The sequence below is a fragment of the Ziziphus jujuba genome, chromosome 10, assembly GCF_031755915.1.
Source record: "Ziziphus jujuba cultivar Dongzao chromosome 10, ASM3175591v1".
Taxonomy (NCBI): Eukaryota; Viridiplantae; Streptophyta; class Magnoliopsida; order Rosales; family Rhamnaceae; genus Ziziphus; species Ziziphus jujuba.
The window spans coordinates 19,858,136-19,879,517 of record NC_083388.1 but is presented as its reverse complement, the minus strand read 5'-3'; the positions used below and the strand labels follow the sequence as shown (position 1 = coordinate 19,879,517).

The 21,382-nt window shown below is 35.1% G+C and overlaps 5 protein-coding genes across 10 annotated transcripts; 2 read left to right on the top strand and 3 right to left on the bottom strand.

Moving 5' to 3' along the window:
* Window positions 1–514: 514 nt before the first annotated feature.
* On the bottom strand, window positions 515–3,382 carry LOC107407979 (protein AGENET DOMAIN (AGD)-CONTAINING P1). 2 transcript variants are annotated; one of them, XM_048468039.2, is made up of 3 exons: window positions 2,886–3,382; window positions 1,381–1,830; window positions 515–781 (listed from the first exon to the last, which is right to left on the bottom strand). In XM_048468039.2, the coding sequence occupies exons 1-3, from the start codon at window positions 3,363–3,365 to the stop codon at window positions 773–775; spliced, it is 939 nt and encodes a 312-aa protein (XP_048323996.1). In that variant the 5' UTR covers window positions 3,366–3,382; the 3' UTR covers window positions 515–772. The 2 variants fall into 2 exon arrangements, with proteins under 2 accessions (XP_048323996.1, XP_015870809.1); XM_016015323.4 differs by lacking the exon at window positions 515–781 and having other exon boundaries at window positions 1,301–1,830.
* A 326-nt stretch (window positions 3,383–3,708) lies between these two features.
* LOC107407978 (pentatricopeptide repeat-containing protein At1g08070, chloroplastic-like) lies at window positions 3,709–6,426 on the top strand. The gene has a single exon (XM_016015322.3). It carries the CDS (start codon window positions 3,709–3,711, stop codon window positions 6,199–6,201), a length of 2,493 nt encoding a protein of 830 aa, XP_015870808.3. The 3' UTR covers window positions 6,202–6,426.
* Window positions 6,427–6,619: 193 nt separating this feature from the next.
* On the bottom strand, window positions 6,620–9,327 carry LOC107407977 (putative pentatricopeptide repeat-containing protein At1g56570). The gene is made up of 2 exons (XM_016015321.4): window positions 8,456–9,327; window positions 6,620–8,253 (listed from the first exon to the last, which is right to left on the bottom strand). Exons 1-2 carry the CDS (start codon window positions 9,059–9,061, stop codon window positions 7,042–7,044), a joined length of 1,818 nt encoding a protein of 605 aa, XP_015870807.3. The 5' UTR covers window positions 9,062–9,327; the 3' UTR covers window positions 6,620–7,041.
* A 2,625-nt stretch (window positions 9,328–11,952) lies between these two features.
* Window positions 11,953–15,500, top strand: LOC107411729 (protein RTF1 homolog). Of its 4 annotated transcripts, none has more exons than XM_025070553.3 (2): window positions 11,953–12,229; window positions 13,334–15,500. In XM_025070553.3, exon 2 carries the CDS (start codon window positions 13,347–13,349, stop codon window positions 15,297–15,299), a length of 1,953 nt encoding a protein of 650 aa, XP_024926321.3. In that variant the 5' UTR covers window positions 11,953–12,229; window positions 13,334–13,346; the 3' UTR covers window positions 15,300–15,500. The 4 variants fall into 4 exon arrangements, with proteins under 4 accessions (XP_024926321.3, XP_060667850.1, XP_024926320.3 ...); XM_060811867.1 differs by having other exon boundaries at window positions 11,953–12,718; XM_025070552.3 differs by having other exon boundaries at window positions 11,953–13,058.
* Window positions 15,501–15,807: 307 nt separating this feature from the next.
* Window positions 15,808–20,441, bottom strand: LOC107411728 (alkaline/neutral invertase A, mitochondrial). Of its 2 annotated transcripts, XM_016019375.4 has the most exons (6): window positions 19,400–20,439; window positions 18,356–18,515; window positions 17,968–18,179; window positions 16,976–17,469; window positions 16,797–16,845; window positions 15,808–16,562 (listed from the first exon to the last, which is right to left on the bottom strand). In XM_016019375.4, the coding sequence occupies exons 1-6, from the start codon at window positions 20,180–20,182 to the stop codon at window positions 16,236–16,238; spliced, it is 2,025 nt and encodes a 674-aa protein (XP_015874861.2). In that variant the 5' UTR covers window positions 20,183–20,439; the 3' UTR covers window positions 15,808–16,235. The 2 variants fall into 2 exon arrangements, with proteins under 2 accessions (XP_015874861.2, XP_048324054.2); XM_048468097.2 differs by lacking the exon at window positions 16,797–16,845 and having other exon boundaries at window positions 16,389–16,562; window positions 19,400–20,441.
* Window positions 20,442–21,382: the final 941 nt, after the last annotated feature.

Sequence of the window (21,382 nt, the reverse complement as noted above, 5' to 3'; positions counted from 1 at the left end):
ATGTTTGTCTTTACCTTTCCAAGGAGCGCTTCAAAATTGCCTGTGTTTGCTTTTCTTCTTATAGAGCAATTACACTTCACTAAGTCACCGCGTTTCTTGATATAATTATCAAGGCAAAAATAACCTTTAAGTGAGAGATTAAAAAGTATTTAAAAAATTACCCAAGAATGGGACCTCCTAACCAAGGACCAGAAATATCTAGTAGTTCAGCGTTACAAGTTTAATTGGGTGAACCACCCTATTTCCTGATCGTCTGAGAGTGACGAACAGAGCTCTGTCGAAAACGGACAGTTTTTAATAATAAATGGCTGTGTGGAACAGAGTGCGTTGAAATAATGGCTCAATTGTCACCTTTTAGTACTGTTGACTGCCGTTTTCGAGTAAAACCCAATTCAAGTTTTTGACTTTGAACCAAAACCTTTTGCAAGTTCTATCTTCTAGTACGAACGAGATATCCCATTTAAGACATACTATAAGTTATACATTGTTTTGAAAAAGAAACAATCGTACTATGTTATCTTGGAATAATTTAGAAGATAAAATCATCTGTATCTAATTCTGGTCTCCAATATGATCCGTACAATAAGTGGCCAAGTTATACTGTGCGTTAAAAAAAAATAAAAAAAGCAGTAGAAATGTAGAATTTACATCCAAAGAGCTCTAGTTATGGTACAAAAAAATTAACGATGATCATTAGCTGTTTTCCATATCGGGTTGTCTAAGAGACAAACTCTACCAAATCTCTCAGTTCACTTTCTCCTGCAATCACAACTTAAAAAGCCTGCAAATGATTCACAATCAGTAATATTTGAACCAAAGCAACAAAATATTTGGTTTGCTAATCAGGAAAACGATCGGTTGTGCTAACATCTATCTTCCACATATGAAACTGATATTATAGAAGGAAATAAGACACTGATAGAAACCAAGGCATGTTTTGAGTGGTTAGCAACTGACCGAAGAACTGTCATGAAGTATTTATGCATTCATGAACAATTTTGTCAAGCCCTTTTTATTCAAGTTCTAGGCTAGGATTCACCTAGTTCAGGAACTAAACAACAAATACCAACCAGCTGCCAGCAGGCAAGGCTTTTTTTCTTTTTTCCCCATTTCATTCAAAATTTGGTCAACATCTTTTCCCATTTTGTTATTTCCTATCTTCCATACACAGCCGGTTTCTGGCAAAAGCTTCTTTTGATATAAGACTATGCCAAGTATAAAAGAATCTAAAGAATTTGCTTTCAGCTAAAAATAATGCAGCCATTTTCCATCTTTTGGAAAATGGAGCTATTCTTAACAATGGTTCAACATTTACCTTGGTTTTTTATTGTCAAAAAGTCTCAACTCGAAGAGAAATTACAAAAAGTTATAGAAACATACCCGAGAAGCCATAACCCATTTGCCACCAATCCAGTCCTGGTGTAGTCTCAACTCAGAATGATGAAATTCAAGCTCCTCCTCAGTACCCCTGAAGTATACTATATACCTTGAGCCACTAAGAACCTTTGAGATCACACCCAACCACCAGCCATCATTGTACAAAGCATCAACTTCATCAAGCAAATTGAAGCTATCAACAACAATCTCCTCTGGTGGACAAGGTCTTATGTGCAGTATATCTATTTCTTCCTTCACAAACTCTGAATCATCATCTGTTGTCAAGCTTTGGTACTCGACAAGGAACTTGTCGTTCCCTGCAGCTTCCAATACAGTTGCTATAAACCAAGCACCTCGAAAACCATCTTCATCACTGCTTACCTCAACCACAGTCCCCTTGCTAAACATCTCTTCTCTAGTTTCTTTGCCACACTCTTTTGCTGTTGGAACTTTCTGCAGTTCATGGGAAGTTGAGCTTGTGAATTATGAGCATGTTTAGATGACCACCAGGAAAAATAATCGAGTTTTAACCCAAAATAAAATAAAAATAAAATAATAATAATAATAAAGGCAGTCTATGATAATGAGGAAGAAATAAATCTTCTGTTCTTAAAGATCTTGTTAGGCGTTGCATTAAGACATTTGACTATGCAAATAATCAGAGGACTTATTAATTCTTGTTACTTGCTGACTTCCAGGGCAAAAGCAAAACAAAAACAGGAAAACTGGGAAACAGAAAGAGAAAAAGGACAATGCCTCCATCTCGACAAACTCAATAGCAGATGGATATATAGCTCTAATCTATGTCGGAAATACAATGCATCATCATAATAAACTCTCAACGAATGAATCGTTCTCGGACTCTCAAACTCAACCGCCATTGCTGGATCACTGGAGCACAGAATTAGTTTTGAATGAAAAGAAATAACAGATAAAGCCAAATTATCATTTCCACCACAAGGTAATAGTCCAAGCATATAAATCCACCAATAAAAATAGTCCAATCAGCAGCATGAACAAAACCACATGCAATAGGTTTCCTGTGATAGTTTTTCCAAAATACAAAGCACCCCTCCCATCTGCCACGGATGGAAAGCCAAACAAAATACGGACTATTAAACTAACATAGATTCCCATCTTGTTTCAGCCACGAATCTGCATTTTGCCTAAAACATGTTAAAATTCGATTATAACGGGATTAAAAACAGAGCAATTTCCATTTTGTGTGTTAAGTTACAGTCAATATATCAACCTTCACAGCAACTTCTATGGATATAAAAAGAACATGTAGGATTTGGTTGTAAATGTTTCCTACCGATTCATATTCTTCTATAGCTTTTAGAATCCCCTTTTTTAATTTATTCCTACACTCCATAAAGCAAATTTCAAGCGTTGAAAATAGATTCTTTGAACAAACAAGGCGAGCAATAGAACCAGAATAATACAAAAGAATAACAATAACAAACAAGACGATTAAAGGTCAAAAAAATAAAATAAAATTTTGCCACCTTTCCCTCTTCATTTTCATTGTCTTCAACTGGTGGAACCCATTTTCCATTGACCCATTTGAAGTGAAGCCTCAAATCCTCCTTGGAAAACTCAATCTGATCCTCAGAAGCTCGAAAGAAGACGGAAAACTTCCCGTTTCCCAAAACGTCGGTCACCACGCCTTCCCACCACCCATCATTGTAATTTGCTTCGACCTCATCGCCCACTCTGAAATCCCATTTGGCCGTCGATGGAGGTGGGGGTCGCAGCTGAGGAAGAGGCACCACTTCCCTCAAGGGTTTGGACCCTTCAGAGGAGTCGGTCACAAGGGTTTTGTACTGGACCAAGAATGAGTCAGACCCAGATGGGCATACAATGGTGCCCAAGTAGAATGATCCACTGAAGCCGGGCTCGTCCGAACTGACCTCGACGGTTGAGCCAGGCTTGAAGAAGCTGGTTTTGGGATTAGAGATTTGTTTGGGATTGGGTTTTGGTGGCATTGTGATTTAAGGGGTGTTTAAGGTCTTTTGGAAGCTGGTTTTTTTTTTTTTTTTTTTTTTTAATAAATAAAGTTAAATTGACTTTATAGCGTTTCTTCTATGGAGGGGAATTTTGAATGCATTAAAAGAAAAAAAAAAAAAAAGGAGTAATTTTGAATGGGTTTTGTTTTTTTGGGACAAAAATTCGACAACGCTCAGAGAATAAATGACATTGAAAAAGGTTGGGGAAAGTGAAACCAGAGAATACATAAAGCGCAGAGAGAACTGAAAAGACAAAGCATATGCATGTGTGCATGAGCCATGATGCATCCATGATGTATGTTCGTTATGTGCAGAAGTTCATATGCTTTTCGTTCAAAACCATTTAAAAACTTGCATTTTTAAAACTTTGCTAATTTCCAAAACGTCCTCTCTATCTATGAGTTTGGTCCAATTGAAGCATCTTTCCTCAGCTACAAGACGATTTTTGAACCCAACGCAAAAAGCATCAATTTTGGTTAACAAACCCATCTACAAAGCGACTATAAACCTCTCTGTCTTAGAAACCCACTTGCAGCAATGTCAAAATTTCAAGGAATTCAAGCAAATACTTTCTCAAATGATCTTCACTGGGTTCATCAAAGATACATTTGCTGCAAGCAGACTTCTCAAGTTCTCCACTGACTTACCATTCATCCATGTTGATTATTCCTTCCAAATCTTCAATCTCATTGAGAACTCAAATGGGTTCATTTGTAATACTATGATGAAAGCATATGTACAAAGAAACTGTCCTCAAAAGGCTATATCTTTCTACAAATTTCTGTTGGATAGAAACTTGGGTCCTGACAATTATACATACCCAATTCTAGTTCAAGCATGCGCTATTCGGTTATCTCAATTTGACGGGAAACAGATGCATAATCATGTATTCAAAATGGGCTTTGATTCAGATGTTTATGTTCAGAACACATTGATTAACATGTATGCAGTTTGTGAAAACATGGCTGATGCACGCAAGGTCTTTGATGAAAGTCCCGTGTTGGACTCGGTTTCATGGAATTCGATTTTGGCAGGGTATATTCAAATGGCTGATGTGGAAGAGGCAAAATTTATTTACTATCTGATGCAAGAAAAGAACACTATAGCTTCAAATTCTATGATTGTGCTGTTTGGTAAGACAGGTATGGTGGAAGAGGCTCATCAGCTATTTAACGAAATGCCTGAGAAAGACATGGTTTCTTGGAGTGCATTGATTTCATGTTATGAGCAAAACGAGATGTATGAGGAGGCTTTGGATATGTTCATTGAAATGAATGCTAATGGAATTATGGTGGATGAGGTTGTGGTTGTGACTGTTCTTTCTGCATGTGCACATTTATCGGCTGTCAAGGTAGGGAAATTGATCCACAGCTTGGTTGTGAAAATTGGAATTGAATCTTATGTTAACCTTCAAAATGCTCTGATTCACATGTATTCAAGTAGTGGGGAAATAATATCTGCCCAAAATCTGTTCAATGCAGCTTGCCACTTGGACCAGATTACTTGGAACTCTATGATATCGGGATACATGAAATGCGGATGGATAGAAAATGCCAAGGCATTGTTTGAATCCATGCCCAAGAAGGATGTTGTCTCATGGAGTGTGATGATATCAGGTTATGCTCAACATGACCGCTTCTCTGAAACTCTGGCGTTATTCCAGGAGATGCAGTTTTCTGGAATTAGACCAGATGAGACTACTTTGGTAAGTGTGATCTCAGCTTGCACTCATTTGGCTGCCCTTGACCTAGGAAAATGGGTTCATGCTTATATAAGGAAAAATGTTCTGAAGATAAACAGAATTTTGGGTACAACACTAGTGGACATGTACATGAAATGTGGATGTATGGAAAATGCATTAGAAGTTTTTCATGAGATGGCAGAGAAGGGAACTTCTACTTGGAATGCTCTCATTCTTGGGTTGGCAATGAATGGGTTTGTAGAGAAGTCACTTGACATTTTTTCTGAGATGAAGGCATCTGGTGTAGTGCCTAATGAGATAACCTTTGTTGCAGTTCTTGGAGCTTGTCGGCACATGGGCTTAGTAGATGAGGGCCGTGAACAGTTTGATTCAATGACTCGAGAATACAAAATCGAACCAAATGTTAAGCATTATGGATGCATGGTTGACCTTTTAGGGCGGGCTGGCATGCTCAAAGAGGCAGAGGAACTCATCGAGAGTATGCCTATTGCACCTGATGTTGCTACTTGGGGCGCTTTGCTTGGGGCTTGTAAGAAATACAATAACCATGATATGGGGGAGAGGATAGGAAGAAGGCTCATCGAGCTTGAGCCTGACCATGATGGGTTCCATGTGTTGTTATCCAACTTATATGCTTCAAGAGGTAATTGGGATGATGTTCTCCAAATCAGGGGAATGATGATGCAGCATGGGGTGGTGAAGAACCCAGGTTGTAGCATGATTGAAGCAAATGGAGTGGTTCATGAATTTCTTGCAGGAGATAAGGCACACCCTTTGATAAATGAGATTGAGGATCAATTGGATGAAATAGCTAAGAAATTGAGGATGGAAGGTTACACACCAGACACTAATGAGGTTTCCCTTGACATTGATGAAGAAGAGAAGGAAACTGCTCTTTTTAGACACAGTGAGAAGCTTGCTGTTGCCTTTGGGCTTATCACTACTAGTGCACCAACTCCAATAAGGATTATGAAGAATTTGAGGATATGTAATGATTGTCATACAGCAGCAAAGTTCATCTCAAAAGCTTTTGGACGAGTGATTGTGATAAGGGATCGGCATCGCTTTCACCATTTTAAGCAGGGATCTTGTTCTTGCCGAGATTATTGGTAGTAGGGTAGAATACATAAACAACCTAACAGACCCTTGCCTTGTACAGATTGGATTAAAAAGTTTTGGAAAAAAGCATGCAAATCAAATTACTTTATTGTATTCCAAGGCGTTATAAATGACTTTCCCAATACTTTGTTTGGATGTATTGCTCTTCAGAAAAAATCAATTTATTTGAATCTCGTTCTTCTCGGAAACAATTGTTTGATCTCTTCTTTCTTTGCATTACATATAAGATGAAAATTTTTCCTTGATTAATCGGTTCAAAGTTTTATTGAACTCCCTCCCATCAAATATAATCTGAGGGCCCCTGCAGAAAGCTTTAGAAACAATACAGCTATTATAATCTTCGAGCAGACCAATGACACCGAAAAGTAAGCAACTTTGATGTTGTATGGGGAAAATGGGAACACATGTCAAAAGCAGTCAATCAAGTAAAACCTGTTTCATCTTATATTCTCACTGGGTTAATAGATTAAGGTTTCCAAATGAATTTTTAAATATACAAATAATGCCTCTGCAGGGTGGGATCTTACCCTTCAATTTTCTTTCCCCATATTTTGTTTTATCCCCATAATGGCTCCAAATCTAACGTGGTTAACCATTCTCGGGAAATGATATGCTACATGGAAAAAAAATGCATGTTTTCTCCACTTCATTTTTCCTTTAGTATCTCTTTAAATAAGCACGAAAATTACACGACTTGTCAAAAAGGCCCTCAAAAATGAATTTTTCCTCTTCTCTTTCTAGTTGTCCAACTTCTGGTGTTTGCATGACATTAGAGACAACAAGATGACTTTCCAAGAAACCTTTCACTTTATATCATATGGCATTGGCTTCTCTTCAAGTTCCATCTTGTTGGTCATGAATTAAACAATCTAAATCAGGTACGTACCCTGCCTCTTTTATATGCTGAATAAGAAGTTCCAAAACAGCATACACCCACGCTGTATGAGAACCCATCTCATCTCCAACAACAAAACTATAAACCTGGTTTCTTACCTCAATCCAACTTCTTCCTACCTCTTTCTTATTCCCCATACCTTTCATCAACTTCCTCATATTTGCAAATTCACCCCACTTACCTTCAGTTGCATAAATGTTTGACAGCATCAGATAAGTTTCCACAGTATTTGGCCTCAAATCCAACACCCTTTTACCAGCCAGTTTGCCCAAGTGTGGAAGCTTATGTGCTTTGCAAGATCCAAGAAGTGTATTCCAAACAGACTCATCAGGCTTAAATGGCATACTCTCTATCAATTTATATGCTTCCTCAACTCTCCCAGCTCGACCGAGCAAATCTACTACACACATATAAATCTCCTGGTCAGGAATAACATTATACTTAACCAGCATAGATTCAAAATAACTCAAGCCTTCATCAACAAGGCCAGCATGGCTGCAAGCACTCAGAACTCCCATAAAAACTACTTGATCAGGTCTAATACCTGATCTCACCATTTCATTAAACAATTCAATGGCCTCTTTTCCATAGCCATGGGCACCATAGCCAATCATCATGGAAGTCCAAGATTCCAAACTTTTATGTGACATTTCAATAAAAATTTTGTAAGAGTCAGCTATATTTCCACTCTTGGCATACATATCAATAAGAGCATTGGCCAATTCCACGTTTCGGTTAAGGCCTCTCCTTACACTCCCACCATGAACCTGTTGTCCACAGGCCAAAAGTGCTAAGTTAGCACAGGCAGCTATCAAACTGGTAAATGTGAAGCAATTTGGACTAAAGCCTTCTGACTCCATTTTTGAAAATATGTGGAGACACCTACTAGATTCCATTCTCTCATATCCAGCTATTAGGGTGTTCCAAGTGATCAAGTCTTTTTGAGTCATTTCACAGAAGTATTGATTTGCCTCCATCAAACAACCAAATCTGCAATACATGTCCAGTAGGGAATTCGTTACAGGAAGGTTACACTGAAACCCACATTTGACAACTGCTGCATGAATTTGCTTTCCAGTAGCTTGCAAGCCAGTTGAGGCACAAGCTCTAACTGCAATTGAAAAGCTAAATGGGGTCACTTCTGCTTCCTCCTGTTTGCCAAGACATTCAAGAATTTTAAATATGGCAGAAAATTGTTTATTCTGAATTCTTACTTAAATGAAATCCTTCTTTTTTAAAGTGGATTTCCTTTATAAAAATTAGCTGTAAAAACATCCTTACATGCTGATTAATAAATGAACTCTTTAGAAATGAAAACATTGTTACAAAAGTCAAGTTTTCTCAGCCAATTACCAGTAACATTTGCTGAAAAACTCGAAGCCCACGATAGCCATCGCCTCTATGGGTGAAGCCAGTGATCAAAGTAGTCCACGAAACAGCATTTTTTGCATGGATATCCTGAAAAACCATGCACGCATCGTCCATGGTAGCACAAGTGGTAGCATAAACGTCCATGAGGGCATTATCCACGTAAATGGAACCGTCCACACCATGCTTGATAACCAACCCATGAACTAATGCCCCACATGAAAGAGATTTCATGCCCTTACAAGCCTTAAGAACACTAGAGAAAGTAAATGCATTGGGGACCACTTCATTCCTCACCATCTCACAGAACACAACCAATGAAAGGCTGTGGTGGTTGCAAGAAGTGTACCCTTCAACCATGGCAGTCCATGCAACCACGTCTCTCTCACTCATTTCGTCGAACATAGTACGCGCCTCTTCGATTAAACCCATTTGAAAACAAGACTTGATAAGATTTGTGGTTAAAATGGATGGCTCTATGGGCAAAAAGGGTTTGCTTAATTGGGCGGTGGAGTTCTGGAGGGAGTTCCGAATCATTGGCTGGATGGGATGGGAAAGAGCTGCCGCAGGTAGTAGTTTTCTGAGAGCCATTTCTATATTACATTGTAGCCTCCAAAGCCCAGATGGGCTGTTTAGAAGCAGTGACTATGTTTACTGTATGAAGCTACAAGCTTTCCTCAATGATAAATATTGGTTCTCTCCTAAAAGAAAGTATTTTGGTCAAATTCTTCAACTGGGCTTCATTTTCATTTCCAATATCTTCCTCTGCTTTTATGTGATGGTGATGAGCTTTGGCTCAATACTTGGAAATAGTCCATTCTTTGAAGTTCCATGTTATGACAAATTTAAAATTTTGTTATCAGAAAATAAATAAATAAACAAAACGCTTTTTACATGGATAATCACTTGGGGCTTAATCAACATTTTTACACATCATTTTTTTTTTAATGTAATAAGATGTAGAGTTAAATAATTATGTTTCTCTTACCAATAATATTTCTGAGTTAGAATTTTCATGACATTAAAAAAAAAAAAAAACCATCATAAACATATATACAAAGTTTGTTTTTTTTTTATTGTTTTATAAAAATAAATAAATAAACTGAAGATTTTATTGTTAGAATTAGTGTTGGGTATGGATTGGGTTGGTTCGATTTTGAACCGAAATATAATATAATCTGTATATATCGGTTTTTCTAATTTAGAATCCAAATCAAACCATTAAAGCATTAAATCCAAACCAAATCAAACCATTTATGATCGATTTGGTTTGGAATGGTTGATCGGTTTGAAACTTACTAATTTATAAATATATAATACAAATAAAAAATTTTCAAATATAAAATATAAATAATAAATTATAATTATCCAAATATAAAATACAATTAAAATAATACAACATAGTTTACAATGAAAAATAAAAAAGAAAATATAGCAAATGATACACATCATGCACTTATTAAGTAGCAAACATTAATGTCATCATCTCACTCCTATAAAATCAAATTAAAATTGTTAGAATAAATAATATAAAATAATACATTCATCAAAATTCATTCACTCAATAATGAATGCATAATTTTTTTTTTAACCTTAAAATTTGGTAAATCATAAATCAATCAACATTTACAGGTTTACTAATTTTAATTAATTATGTAAGCTCTACAAAGATCAAAACAATAAAATTAGCAATAAATTATATTTAAACATTTATATATATATATATATATAAGTAACAATTGAATACAATATATATAGATATATATATATACATAAATATATATGATGGGGATGTAAAAATATATATATATATATATTATGGTGATGGATTGGTGGTGGGCAACAACGGAGATAAATGTTTAGTTTAGAATTACAATTTACAATTTGATTTGAAATTTAGGATATGAAAATGTAAAAAAAATATATATATATATATATATATATTAAAAATCAATATATAAAAATGACAAAAAAAAAATTAAAAATTATATATCAAAAGAAAAAAATATATATTAAAATGAAAAAAATTAAAAAAATATATAATTTTTTAGTTATATAATATATTATTTGAATTGGATTGAATTTATATTTTCAATTCATAACCAATCCAATCCAGATAATTTATAATATTTTGAATCCAGTTCAATCTAATTAATATAAAAATTCAATTAAAACCATTAAAAATAAATTAAATTGCACAAATTGAATTTAATTTTGTCCACCCACCAACCTACTTAGAATTGCAAAAGTTTACAATTTAAAAGTAGTATTGGCTTTTTTTCTTTTTTGTCTTTTTACTAACTTGGAAATTTGATCCTTTGGTTTTTTTTTATTTTTGCTATGCCGCCAGGTAGGGGTGGGCAAAATCCAATCCAACCCGTTCAATCCGCCCAATCCAATTCATTTTTAACGGTTTGGATTGAATTTTTACATCAATTGGATTGGATTGGGTTCAAAATATTATAAATTGTATGAATTGGATTGGTTATGGATTGGAAATATAAATCCAATCCAATCCAATCCAATCCAAATAATATATTATATAACTAAAAAATTATATATTTTTTATTTTTTTTCATTTTTATATATTAATTTTAGAATATTTTTTTCATTTTTATATATTAGTTTTTAAATTTTTTTTTCATTTTTATATATTAATTTTTAATATATATATATATATATATTTTTTTTTCTTTTATATCCCCATATCACAAATCCTAAATCAAATTGTAAGTTGTAACGCTAAACTAAACATTTACCTTTGTTGCCGCTCACTACCAATCCATCACCATCACCATAATATATATATTTTTTTTACATCTCCATCATATATATATCTACATATATTGTATACAATTGTTACTTATATATATATATATATAAATGTTTAAATATAATTTATTGCTAATTTTATTGTTTTAATATTTGTAGAGCTTACAGAATCAACTAAAATTAGTGAACCTGTCAACGTTGATTGATTTATGATTTACCAAAATTTTAAAGTTAAAAAAAAAAAAAGAATTATGCATTGATTTTTGAGTGAATGAATTTTGACGAATGTATTATTTTACATTATTTGTTCTAACAATTTTAATTTGATTTTATAGGAGTGAGATGATGACATTAATGTTTGTTATTTAATAAGTGCATGATGTGTATCATTTGCTACATTTTCTTCTTTTATTTTCCATTGTAGACTATGTTGTATTATTCTAATTGTATTTTATATTTGGATAATTATAATTTATTATTTATATTTTATATTTGGAAAATTTTTTATTTATATTATATATTTATAAATTAGTAAGTTTCAAACCGATCAACCAATCCAAACCAAACCGATCATAAATGGTTTTGTTTGGTTTGGATTTAATATTTCAATAGTTTGGTTTGAATTGTAAATTAGAAAAATCGATATGTATGAATTGGGTTGTATTTTGGTTCAAAACCGAACCAACCCAATCCGTGCCCACCTCTACAGCCGCAAAAAGCTTGTGCACTGTGGACTTGCCGCTACACTACCGGTGGTACATCGGACTCCAGAGAGGGCTCAAAGTGTCTGGGTTTTGTTGCCAAATATATATATATATTTTTCTCAATTTTAAAATTTTTATTTTTCTTATTTGCCATTTAATTTTTTTTATGTTCATAAGCTCCCTCTCCGCTCATCATCATAAGCGTCTTTAAAACTCCGTTCTTTTTCCTTTCCTAATACATTCTTTCATTTTCTGCCAACTTTCTTACTCGCCAAGCATCCAAGTATGACACTCTTTTTTCACTCTACTCTGTCCTTGTTTTACTCACTTTCTTTTTTGTTTTCTTGGGAAGTTTGCCATTTTCTTTCTTTGTTTTACTGGGTTCGTTGATTTTTTTTTGGCCAATATTTTCCTCTATTAGCTATTCATTATGAGACATTTTTTTTTTTTTTTTAATAGCATGAACTTTCTCAGCAACCAAACAGGGTTTCTTTATATTCAAAATGAGTTTTTATTAGAAGTTCTAAAACGTTGTTGTTGCTGTTGTTGTTATGCTTCGTTAAGCTTGTTCTTGTATATATGTATGTATATATATATATATATATATATTAATTTGATATACGTTTTTAACTCTTCTACAGTACGGCTGTGGGTTTGATGAGAATGATTTTGGGCACTATGGCTTTGGATTCTTGAGCTGCTATAGCTATTTTTGCTTTTTTGTTGTGGATTTAGAGCCCTTTTTGGTTGTGGATTTTTGGTGTCTTCAAGGGTGTGTCACAGTTATATGTTTGATATTTTGTATGTTCTTTCTTTTATCAGTGAATGCATCTTTAACATCCTAAAAGGAAATAAGATTGCATCATTTTGTATTATATTTGTTCGTTTTGATTTAATTTCGTTATTTTCTTTTTCATATGTGGGAAAACTGATGTGCGCTTCCTAAACGCATAGGGCGAGTAAAAAGCTCTTCTAGGAGATAGATTAACCTGTGCTTTAGTGGGAATTCATGATAAGTATTTGCACGCGATTTTCAGAGACACTCATTGGCATTTTGTCTGTCTTTGCCGTTTGGAATGTATTTATCTCTCCACCAAATTATTCATGCAATGGTAGTACCCTTTTTAGCTGATACATGCTTATGTACCATTTAGAAGAAAGTATTGACTGGTTTCTCTCACCCAAAAAAAAAAAAAAAAAAAAAAAAAAATGTATGCGTACATATATGTCATGAAAACTCCTGTCAGCATTTATTTTGGTACTTCTTATTTTAGCAATTGATATTCCTTGTGCATATATTTGTTTTCCTTCTTGCCGTTGAAGTAGTTGGTGTGTCAATTGCAACTTATTCTCAGACAAGACCATAACTCATTATTGTGCATACCAGGAAATAGAGGACCATGGCAGACTTGGAAAACTTGCTCCTGGAGGCTGCAGGAAGGACAAGTGCAGGTGGGACAAACCGCCATGCACATCCACCAAATCGGAGGCTATTCGATGGTCCCTCCTCTCAGGATGGAAGTGATTTCAAGGATGAAGAATCTGATGATGGTTATGATTATGCCATCAGGAAGCCTGCTGGTTCTCAAGTTCCTCTGAAGAAGAGGTTTGATCCTACTAAAAGAGCAGATTATCAAGGCAGCAATGAAGAAGGCAATTATAAAGATGATGGTTCTGATCATGGGGAGGACAGTAGTGATGAATCTGATGTTGGCAGCGACCTTTACAAGAATGAGGATGACCAGAAAAAGCTCGCAGACATGACCGAATTTGAAAGAGAGATAATTTTATCAGACAGAGCACTCAAGAAAGATAATAAAGATTTTAAGGAGAAATTGAGATTGATGCTAGACAAAGCAAGGTCTACAAGGTGCAGAGAAGATCCTTTACCTCCTCCATTGTCTTTTGGTGTGCGCACATCAGCTAGAACTTTCAAGAGGATGGCTGCAATGGATGATGCATTGAATCAATTGCGGGAAAAACGGCTGAAGCATCGGTATGGATCAAGAGGAGGTTCAGTTAGCCAGCATACTTTGTCAACCAAGCGAAAAGTCCTCACTGCTGCAAATCTAAGTAGCTCCAGTCAGGGTGAGAGTGTAAGTGAGTCGCATAGTGAAGATGAAGCATCAGTTGGGGATGGTGAAATGGTTGACGGTGGTAAGGAAATGGGTATTCCTGGGTCAGAACCACCAACATTTGATGACATAAAGGAAATTACTGTTCAAAGATCAAAACTGGTTAAATGGTTTATGGAACCATACTTTGAGGATTTAATTGTCGGTTGCTTTGTCAGAATTGGAGTTGGGAAGTCAACAAATGGGCCTGCCTACAGGCTCTGCATGGTCCAGGGTGTTGATGCCTCAGACTCTGACCAGCATTACATGCTAGATGGAAAAACAACAAGTAAGTTTCTGATATGTGTTTCAGCCAATGGAAGTTCCACTACCAAGTTGCAGATGGCTATGGTTTCCGATTCTACTCCACTTGAAGAGGAGTTCAGCAAGTGGGTTAGAGCTGTGGAGCATAGCGGCAGGAAAATGCTGAGTAAACGGGATGTCTTAGAAAAGAAGGAAGCACTACAAAATTCCAACAGATACATTTACTCAGCAACCACTGGGAAACAAATGTTGCAGGAGAAAAAACATACCTTGTCAAGGCCGTTAAATATTGCAGTTGAGAAGGAACAATTGAGGAGGCAGATAGAGGTTGCAGAAAGTAAGTCTGATACTGTGGAAGTGAGAAGGATCATGACGAGGCTGCAAGAACTGGAAGCATCAAGGCCAGCCCATGACAAAGATACAAAGGCTTTTAGACTAGCTGAGATGAACAGGAAGAACAAGGTTGAAAACTTGAAGAGTGCTTCAGAATTGAAACCAGTAAATATGAGTTTAAAAGCTGGGGATGCTGGGTATGATCCCTTTTCAAGGAGATGGACAAGATCAAGAAATTACTATGCTTCCTCAAAGGCTGGTGGAGAAGATGAGGCTCCTGAGGAGAAAGTTGGTACTTCTGAGGTAGACATTAACTTAGGAGGAGTGAAGTTAGCAGGAGATGCTAGCGTGGAAGTGACAAAAGCAGCCATAGAAGCTGCAGCTGATGCAGGAAAGTTGGTGGATACTGGTGCTCCTGTGGATAAAGCTACAGAGTATAATATTCTACACAACTTCGAGCTTCCAATCTCCTTGGCCAAACTGAAGAAGTTCGGTGGACCCCAGGGTGCTCATCTTGGATACATGGCCAGGAAACAAAGAATAGAAGCAACTGTTGGACGCCAAGTTCCAGAAGATCATGGAAGGAAACATCCCCTCGCATTGTCAATTACTGACTACAAGAGAAGAAGAGGGCTGCTTTAACTTGAGATGCTCCTCCACGCAACTCTTTTGGCTTGTTAATGCTGTGCATGTCTAAAAGAAGGAAACCAGTTTTGGGTATCGACTATATTAAATGGTTAGGCTGAAATTTAATCTTTTTGCTGTGCGTATGGGTTTTTTAGCAATCTTATACGCATCTAATATTCTTGATGCTAAGCAATGAAATTGCTCTTATTGGGTGCAGCTGGTGAACTTTATCATGTTGCAAAAGGATATAAAATAGCAAGAGAACAAAATCTAATTTTTTTTTTTAATGCTTAAAACAGCTTTATGATGAAAAGGCTGATAGTACATTAAAACGTTAAATAGCAATAAAATACACATTCCTATCATGAGTTAAACGCCGAGCCTACACCGCATGCATCACATACTTCAAAGGAAACACAAATCCGATAGCAAAGAAAAAAGAGCATAAACTGCCAATCCGTATATATAGAAAACATAAATGGTGGAATCATATTAGGCCAAAGGAAGAAAATGGGCTACATAATTTACAAAAAAGAAAAAAGAAAAAGGGAGTAAAAGTTCCCTCCTTATTATATATTCAAATATATTCACGTCATAAAGGATCCAAAATAGTGATAATAAATATACATACAGATGACAGACACTGATCAACAAAACTAATTAATCGGACACCACAAGGAATTATTATACTACAAGTGATTTTTCTTTTATCAAGAACTAAAATCTGGAGTTGATCCGGAAGGATATGCGTGTGAGAAAAAAAAAAAAAATTTACACACCAATCCCTAAAGAGGTGGATAAGGACTACAGACAATACAAGGATGTGTAAAACGAATTCTTTATGATACACTTCGAAAATTGTTTTAAAACATTTTAGTACCTATCCTAAAAGTCGTAGCTGTACAGTATAAAGGCATTGTGCCTTTGAAAGAATGGAGTCTCATTACTCAATCACACAAGAATCTGAGACCTGGCAGCAACTCTTGAGCATTTTTTCCTGCCGCTCTTGCTAAGTGCACAAACACAAATCTCAAGAAGCTCATAATCCTCCTCCCAGAATAACAAGGATGCCATCTCTGGATTCTCCAAGAGCATTTTGGACGCAAGGAACCCAGCAATCGTCCATGTTTGGTAAAGTCGCGATTGTTTTCCAATAAACTTCCCTGTTCTGGTGTCATAGTATTCAGGCCAATGGTCATGTGGAAGCCTCTTCTCAGCCAAAGCAACTGCCTTTTGAGCTAAATCTGACCTTCCCATCTTGACACATGCCAAAGTGAACTGAAAATACAATAGGTAGGTTTTAGATAGCAGACCAAATTAGTTAAGAGATCAGTCTATAACTGATGCCAGAAAAAGGCCCCATGATTCGATGATGACAAATCCACTAACAAGGCCAGTGATTGTCATCGAGAAAGACATATTGACATTCAATTCCCCAAAATGCCAGCAGTTTAGATCCACAGTTTTTTGAGCAATCTAAAGCATACATACTGCAATTCAATCCAGGCTTACCTGCCACAGAAGTGTTGGCCAAGATCCGCCATTATGATATGACCAAGGGCTGTTAGTCATAAAAATATCTATTAGAGATAACTAACAGCGATGAAATCATAAGAGGCAGTTACACTTGTAAAACTCAGAACGCCTAAAAGCCAACATGCAAAAAGCACATATACGTACTCCCAACTTACGTGTTCTTTGGGTCACTTCCAGTAGTTATACGCCACTCCTCATACTCTAAGGCAGGGTAACATATTTTAAGTGGCATATGCCCCACAAGATCATCCCATTTGGCTTCTATCATATTTAATATGGCTGCATTTTGCTTTGGAGTACCCAGAGATGAAACAATGGACCAAAGATTTCCAAGCATGAAAAACCTAAAATCCATGTGAGCTGGCTGTAGATTGCCTATAAGATACCCACCTTCCTCTGGAATCCAATCCATTAGCCACGAAGGGATTTGTTCAGGGTAGATGTTGAACTTGTTGATGGCATCTGTAGAGTACTCTTCTGTTTTATATCGATAGATCTCATTGATCTTTTTCATATCGACCCAATAGTATTCTCTAATATGGAAAGACAGAGCACTGAGTCTGTTGTTTATGGCCCTCACCAAATTCTTGGATCCATCATTTACAGCAAGCATTTCACGAGAGCATCGTAGAGCTGAGTAAAATAAAGCCTGAAGTAATCATGAACGAGTTAACCCAAAGGTGAGGTACTATAGAAAGGCAAAAGATGACAGAAGTAAAATTATTGACATACATGCATGATATTTAAGAAGACTATTTATGTAAATTGCTAACGGATGAGGACATAGTATATACAGGTAGAACTGTTCAATTCTCCGAAAGACCTGCGCTTCAACAAGAATTTATTTCTTTCTTTCTTTTTCTTTATTTTTTATATTATTTTTCTTTTCAGTTTGTGTGAAAATGGGAAACAACAATATCACTAATTTGGGCCAATCACTATTCAAAATTGGCTAATATGCATCCCTATCATCAACTCAAAGATACCATATACACACATAGGAAAAATCAACAATTCTTGAAATATAAAATAAGAAGACATGTAGCATACGCAACGTGAACTTTTGGATGCTTTTAAAACATGATAATACACACTCACTCACAGAAACTACAAACAATCTTGAAACTATCAAACATATGGAACTCACTTGGATCTCAAGAGGATGACCATGAATACCCATCCGCCGGTCTATCATGCAGGATCCATCAGTCACTAACAGAGAAGGAAACATATCAAATCCATCTGTTAAACACAAGTTCAGAATCATTTTTAGGCCAGTCTGAACGTCCACCCTCTCTTGTAGAGTATAATCACCAGTGATTTTTCCATAAGCCCGCAATAGAATAATCCACCATAACCCTGTCAAAGAAGTTAAAAACAAGCAACAAATCAAAAGATCAGTTAATGAACAAATGGAGGATATGCTTTCAAAAGGTCTCCATCAAGGAGCATTTTGCATTACAATATATCAACAACAGTGTACAACTTCTTGCTATATAAAGATGTATAATATAAATAATATCTGATATACCAACCAGAATCTACAGGTGCAACACGGCCAATAGCTGATTCACCAAAATCTGGATCTAGAACTTCTTCGGACTTATTTTCATCAAGGGGCACAGTTCTAACTTTAAAACTTGCAGGCATCAAGCCCTGTCCAGGACTGTAGCAGTCAACTGTTTTTTCCCAGCTCTAAAATAACAACAGAGAAACCAATTAGGAACTTAGGATTTTCAAAATAAATCTATGGTTACACTCTGCAAACACGGTTGTCTACATGAAAAGTACCAGAAAAGTATAGAACATTTAGCTCAATACTTTCTCCAACATGGAAAAGTAGTAATTAGACCATTCATATTACTTTGAAGTACATGGCAACAAAAGTCAGAATATACTTCCAGAGATTGAACGAGATAATTTATTGCACACAATTAGAATAAAAATTTCCAGCGACTATCAAATGATATGAATTCATGGACACTAAAAGTAAAAATTTTCAAAAAGAGTATGAAAGCAAAGCTTATTCATCCATAAGAACTGTGGGCATAGCAATAGAAATGCTAAAAAGTCCATTGTTCATAAATTGTAATGGCAATACCAGAAAAAATGCCTATGCCTCAAATTACAATTCTTCTTTAGTAGAAAAACAAAATGGAAAGTGAATCATAAAAATATGATTTTTATAGCATTTGAATGAATAACACTTCGGATGAATATAAGACTTCATTAAATTCACCATAACATTATTTAATTTAAAAAAAAAAAAAGAAAAAAAAGCAACACTGAAGAAAGTCAACTTTGGGAATCCAAAACCGGCAACATTTTACATCATCGACAACTAAATACCACAAAACGGATTGTCTCATAAAAGTGGCAACTTCTTTAAAAAGTGCAGCGTTAGACAAAGTTCTTCTTCATGGTAGCAATATATTAAACATAAGTAATATAATATGCTTGAGGAAGAAGATAAGGGAGGGAGGGAAGGAGGGAGGGGGGGAGAGAGAGAGAGATAAAAAAAAGAAAATAATAAGGAAATTTAAAGATGACAACAAAACAAGCAGTCTGTAAAACCATACCTGCAATTGCAAGGTATGAAGAAGGAAGTTCCTCACAATTTCACCTTCTCCCTTAAGCAAGAAAGCCAGGGCCGAAGGAACAAAATCACGAATAAAAACCTGATCGTAATTCAACGGTAGCTTGTCATTCGGATCATTTGCAGCCATAGTCCCCACAGGACTACCACAATACGTAACAACCGCATCACGCAACAATTTCCAAGCCTCCTTCTCAATATCATTTTCCTCCCTCTTAAGACTCAAAGCTTCAGCTTCATTCAAACTTTGTTGACTCACTTTTTCATCACCAGCTTCAATCCTATCTTCCACTCCTACAATATTCTCATCCTTATCAATTCTTTCAACTACCAAAGGCCTCACATTAATACCACCCTGAACATATATCCTCTCAAAGTTGTTCTCATTCACACGGGTCTCAACCGAAGTTGACAAAGTTCGAACCTTTGAAGCAACGCTTGCAATAATTGATACATCCCTATATGCACCAACACTATAAGACCTTGATACAACCCTAGATTGGCCAAAACTCCAAATGGGTACCCGAAAAATTTTGTGGGTATCATCTGCAGCACGTTTAAATCCCAAGACACGAAAACGGCTGGCTTGGAATTGACAGTTATGCTCAAAATTAAGGCATAACTTGGATGAATCACCACCTCTATTAGCTAAACTATGGAAGCGTTTAACAGATGAGAAACCGAAAAACGCCGAACATCGACAACTAGGCAAGTTTCTACACATGGGTTTCATTGTTGAATACCCAAGGAAAGTAAGAGTATTCATAATGAAGAATTTAAGAATGATGATCGATCGGCAAAATGAAATCTGAAAACAACGTACTAGCTTCTAAAACCATATGCAAACCAGAGAGATTTCAACGGATTAAGAAGTGGGATTTCGTTGAACTTAACAGAGAGAAAGAGGCGAATAATCTGAGGAAGAGAAATCACCTAGAAGAAATTTTTGTCTGAAATTTCGGAAAATGAAGACGAATGGCTCCAAAATAAAGGCGGTGGCTTCACATATATATATCGGGTGGCGAAGAAGTGGGAAACAGGGAAAGGGTTGTCTTGGGAACAACAAAATTCATTCCCAACGGTTTTGAAATTACTCAATCACCCCTAGACCTTACCCATCCACCGTAATAATAATAATAATAATATTAAAAATCACATTGTCTTTTTCTTTCTTCTTACTTAAATAGAATAAGAAAAAAAATAAATATTAATGCCTTGTATTAATTTCAAATAAAATCTTTAATTTGGAGAAAGCTTAATTTTAAATAATGCACTTCAATCAATTAATAGCATTACAATGAAGGTGGTTATAATTATGAAATTTAATGATTGATCAAATTTTATTATTCTTCTAAAAAAAATAAAAAAACAAATATATATTATTGTTAACATTGAAATTGTGTAAGTGGAAATTTAGGGTTTGTTTTGCTATTAAATTTTAAAACAGTTTTCTGTTTTATAAAATATAAAATTATTTTTAAAATGAAAAATTATCTATTTGACCATCAATTTTTAAAAATAATTTAAAAAATATTAAAAAATATTTTTTATTTTTTATTTTTTAATTTTAAAAATTATTTTTAAATATTATTAATTAAATATTTTTATTTTTAAAAAATAAATAAAAATAATTTACTTTTTTCTTTTTAAAATAATATTTTAAAAAAAAATGATCAAAAAAAGCCTCAGTTTTTTAAGATAATTTACACAACATACTTGAGTTGAGATAGATTTATTTGCCAAAATACAGGTAAAAGGATAAAAGTTCTTTTAACTAAAAATGAAAAAAAGGTAAATTTGTGGTAGATTTAGTAGATATGTGATTTGCTTTACCAACCGGATATAAGTATTTTTAATATTTTATATCCCAAAATTAAGGGAAAAAAAAAACTTTTTTCCCTACCCACAAATTTGTGATCTACATGGCACTCTTTCATTGGCTTAGGCAATTTTTTTTTTTTTAAGA

What these genes read in the sequence shown, in the direction of transcription:
- LOC107407978 (XM_016015322.3), top strand. Translation starts at nt 3,709, where the DNA reads ATGCTTTTCGTTCAAAACCATTTAAAAACTTGCATTTTTAAAACTTTG.
- LOC107411729 (XM_025070553.3), top strand. Translation starts at nt 13,347, where the DNA reads ATGGCAGACTTGGAAAACTTGCTCCTGGAGGCTGCAGGAAGGACAAGT.
- LOC107407977 (XM_016015321.4), bottom strand. Translation starts at nt 9,061, where the DNA reads ATGGCTCTCAGAAAACTACTACCTGCGGCAGCTCTTTCCCATCCCATC. An exon ending in TTTTTCAGCAAATGTTACTG is followed by an intron (nt 8,254 to 8,455) that starts GTAATTGGCTGA and finishes CTTGGCAAACAG; the next exon opens with GAGGAAGCAGAAGTGACCCC.
- LOC107407979 (XM_016015323.4), bottom strand. Translation starts at nt 3,365, where the DNA reads ATGCCACCAAAACCCAATCCCAAACAAATCTCTAATCCCAAAACCAGC. An exon ending in ATGAAAATGAAGAGGGAAAG is followed by an intron (nt 1,831 to 2,885) that starts GTGGCAAAATTT and finishes CATGAACTGCAG; the next exon opens with AAAGTTCCAACAGCAAAAGA.
- LOC107411728 (XM_016019375.4), bottom strand. Translation starts at nt 20,182, where the DNA reads ATGAATACTCTTACTTTCCTTGGGTATTCAACAATGAAACCCATGTGT. An exon ending in TTCATACCTTGCAATTGCAG is followed by an intron (nt 18,516 to 19,399) that starts GTATGGTTTTAC and finishes TTGTTATTTTAG; the next exon opens with AGCTGGGAAAAAACAGTTGA. An exon ending in GGCCAACACTTCTGTGGCAG is followed by an intron (nt 16,563 to 16,796) that starts GTAAGCCTGGAT and finishes TTGTATTTTCAG; the next exon opens with TTCACTTTGGCATGTGTCAA.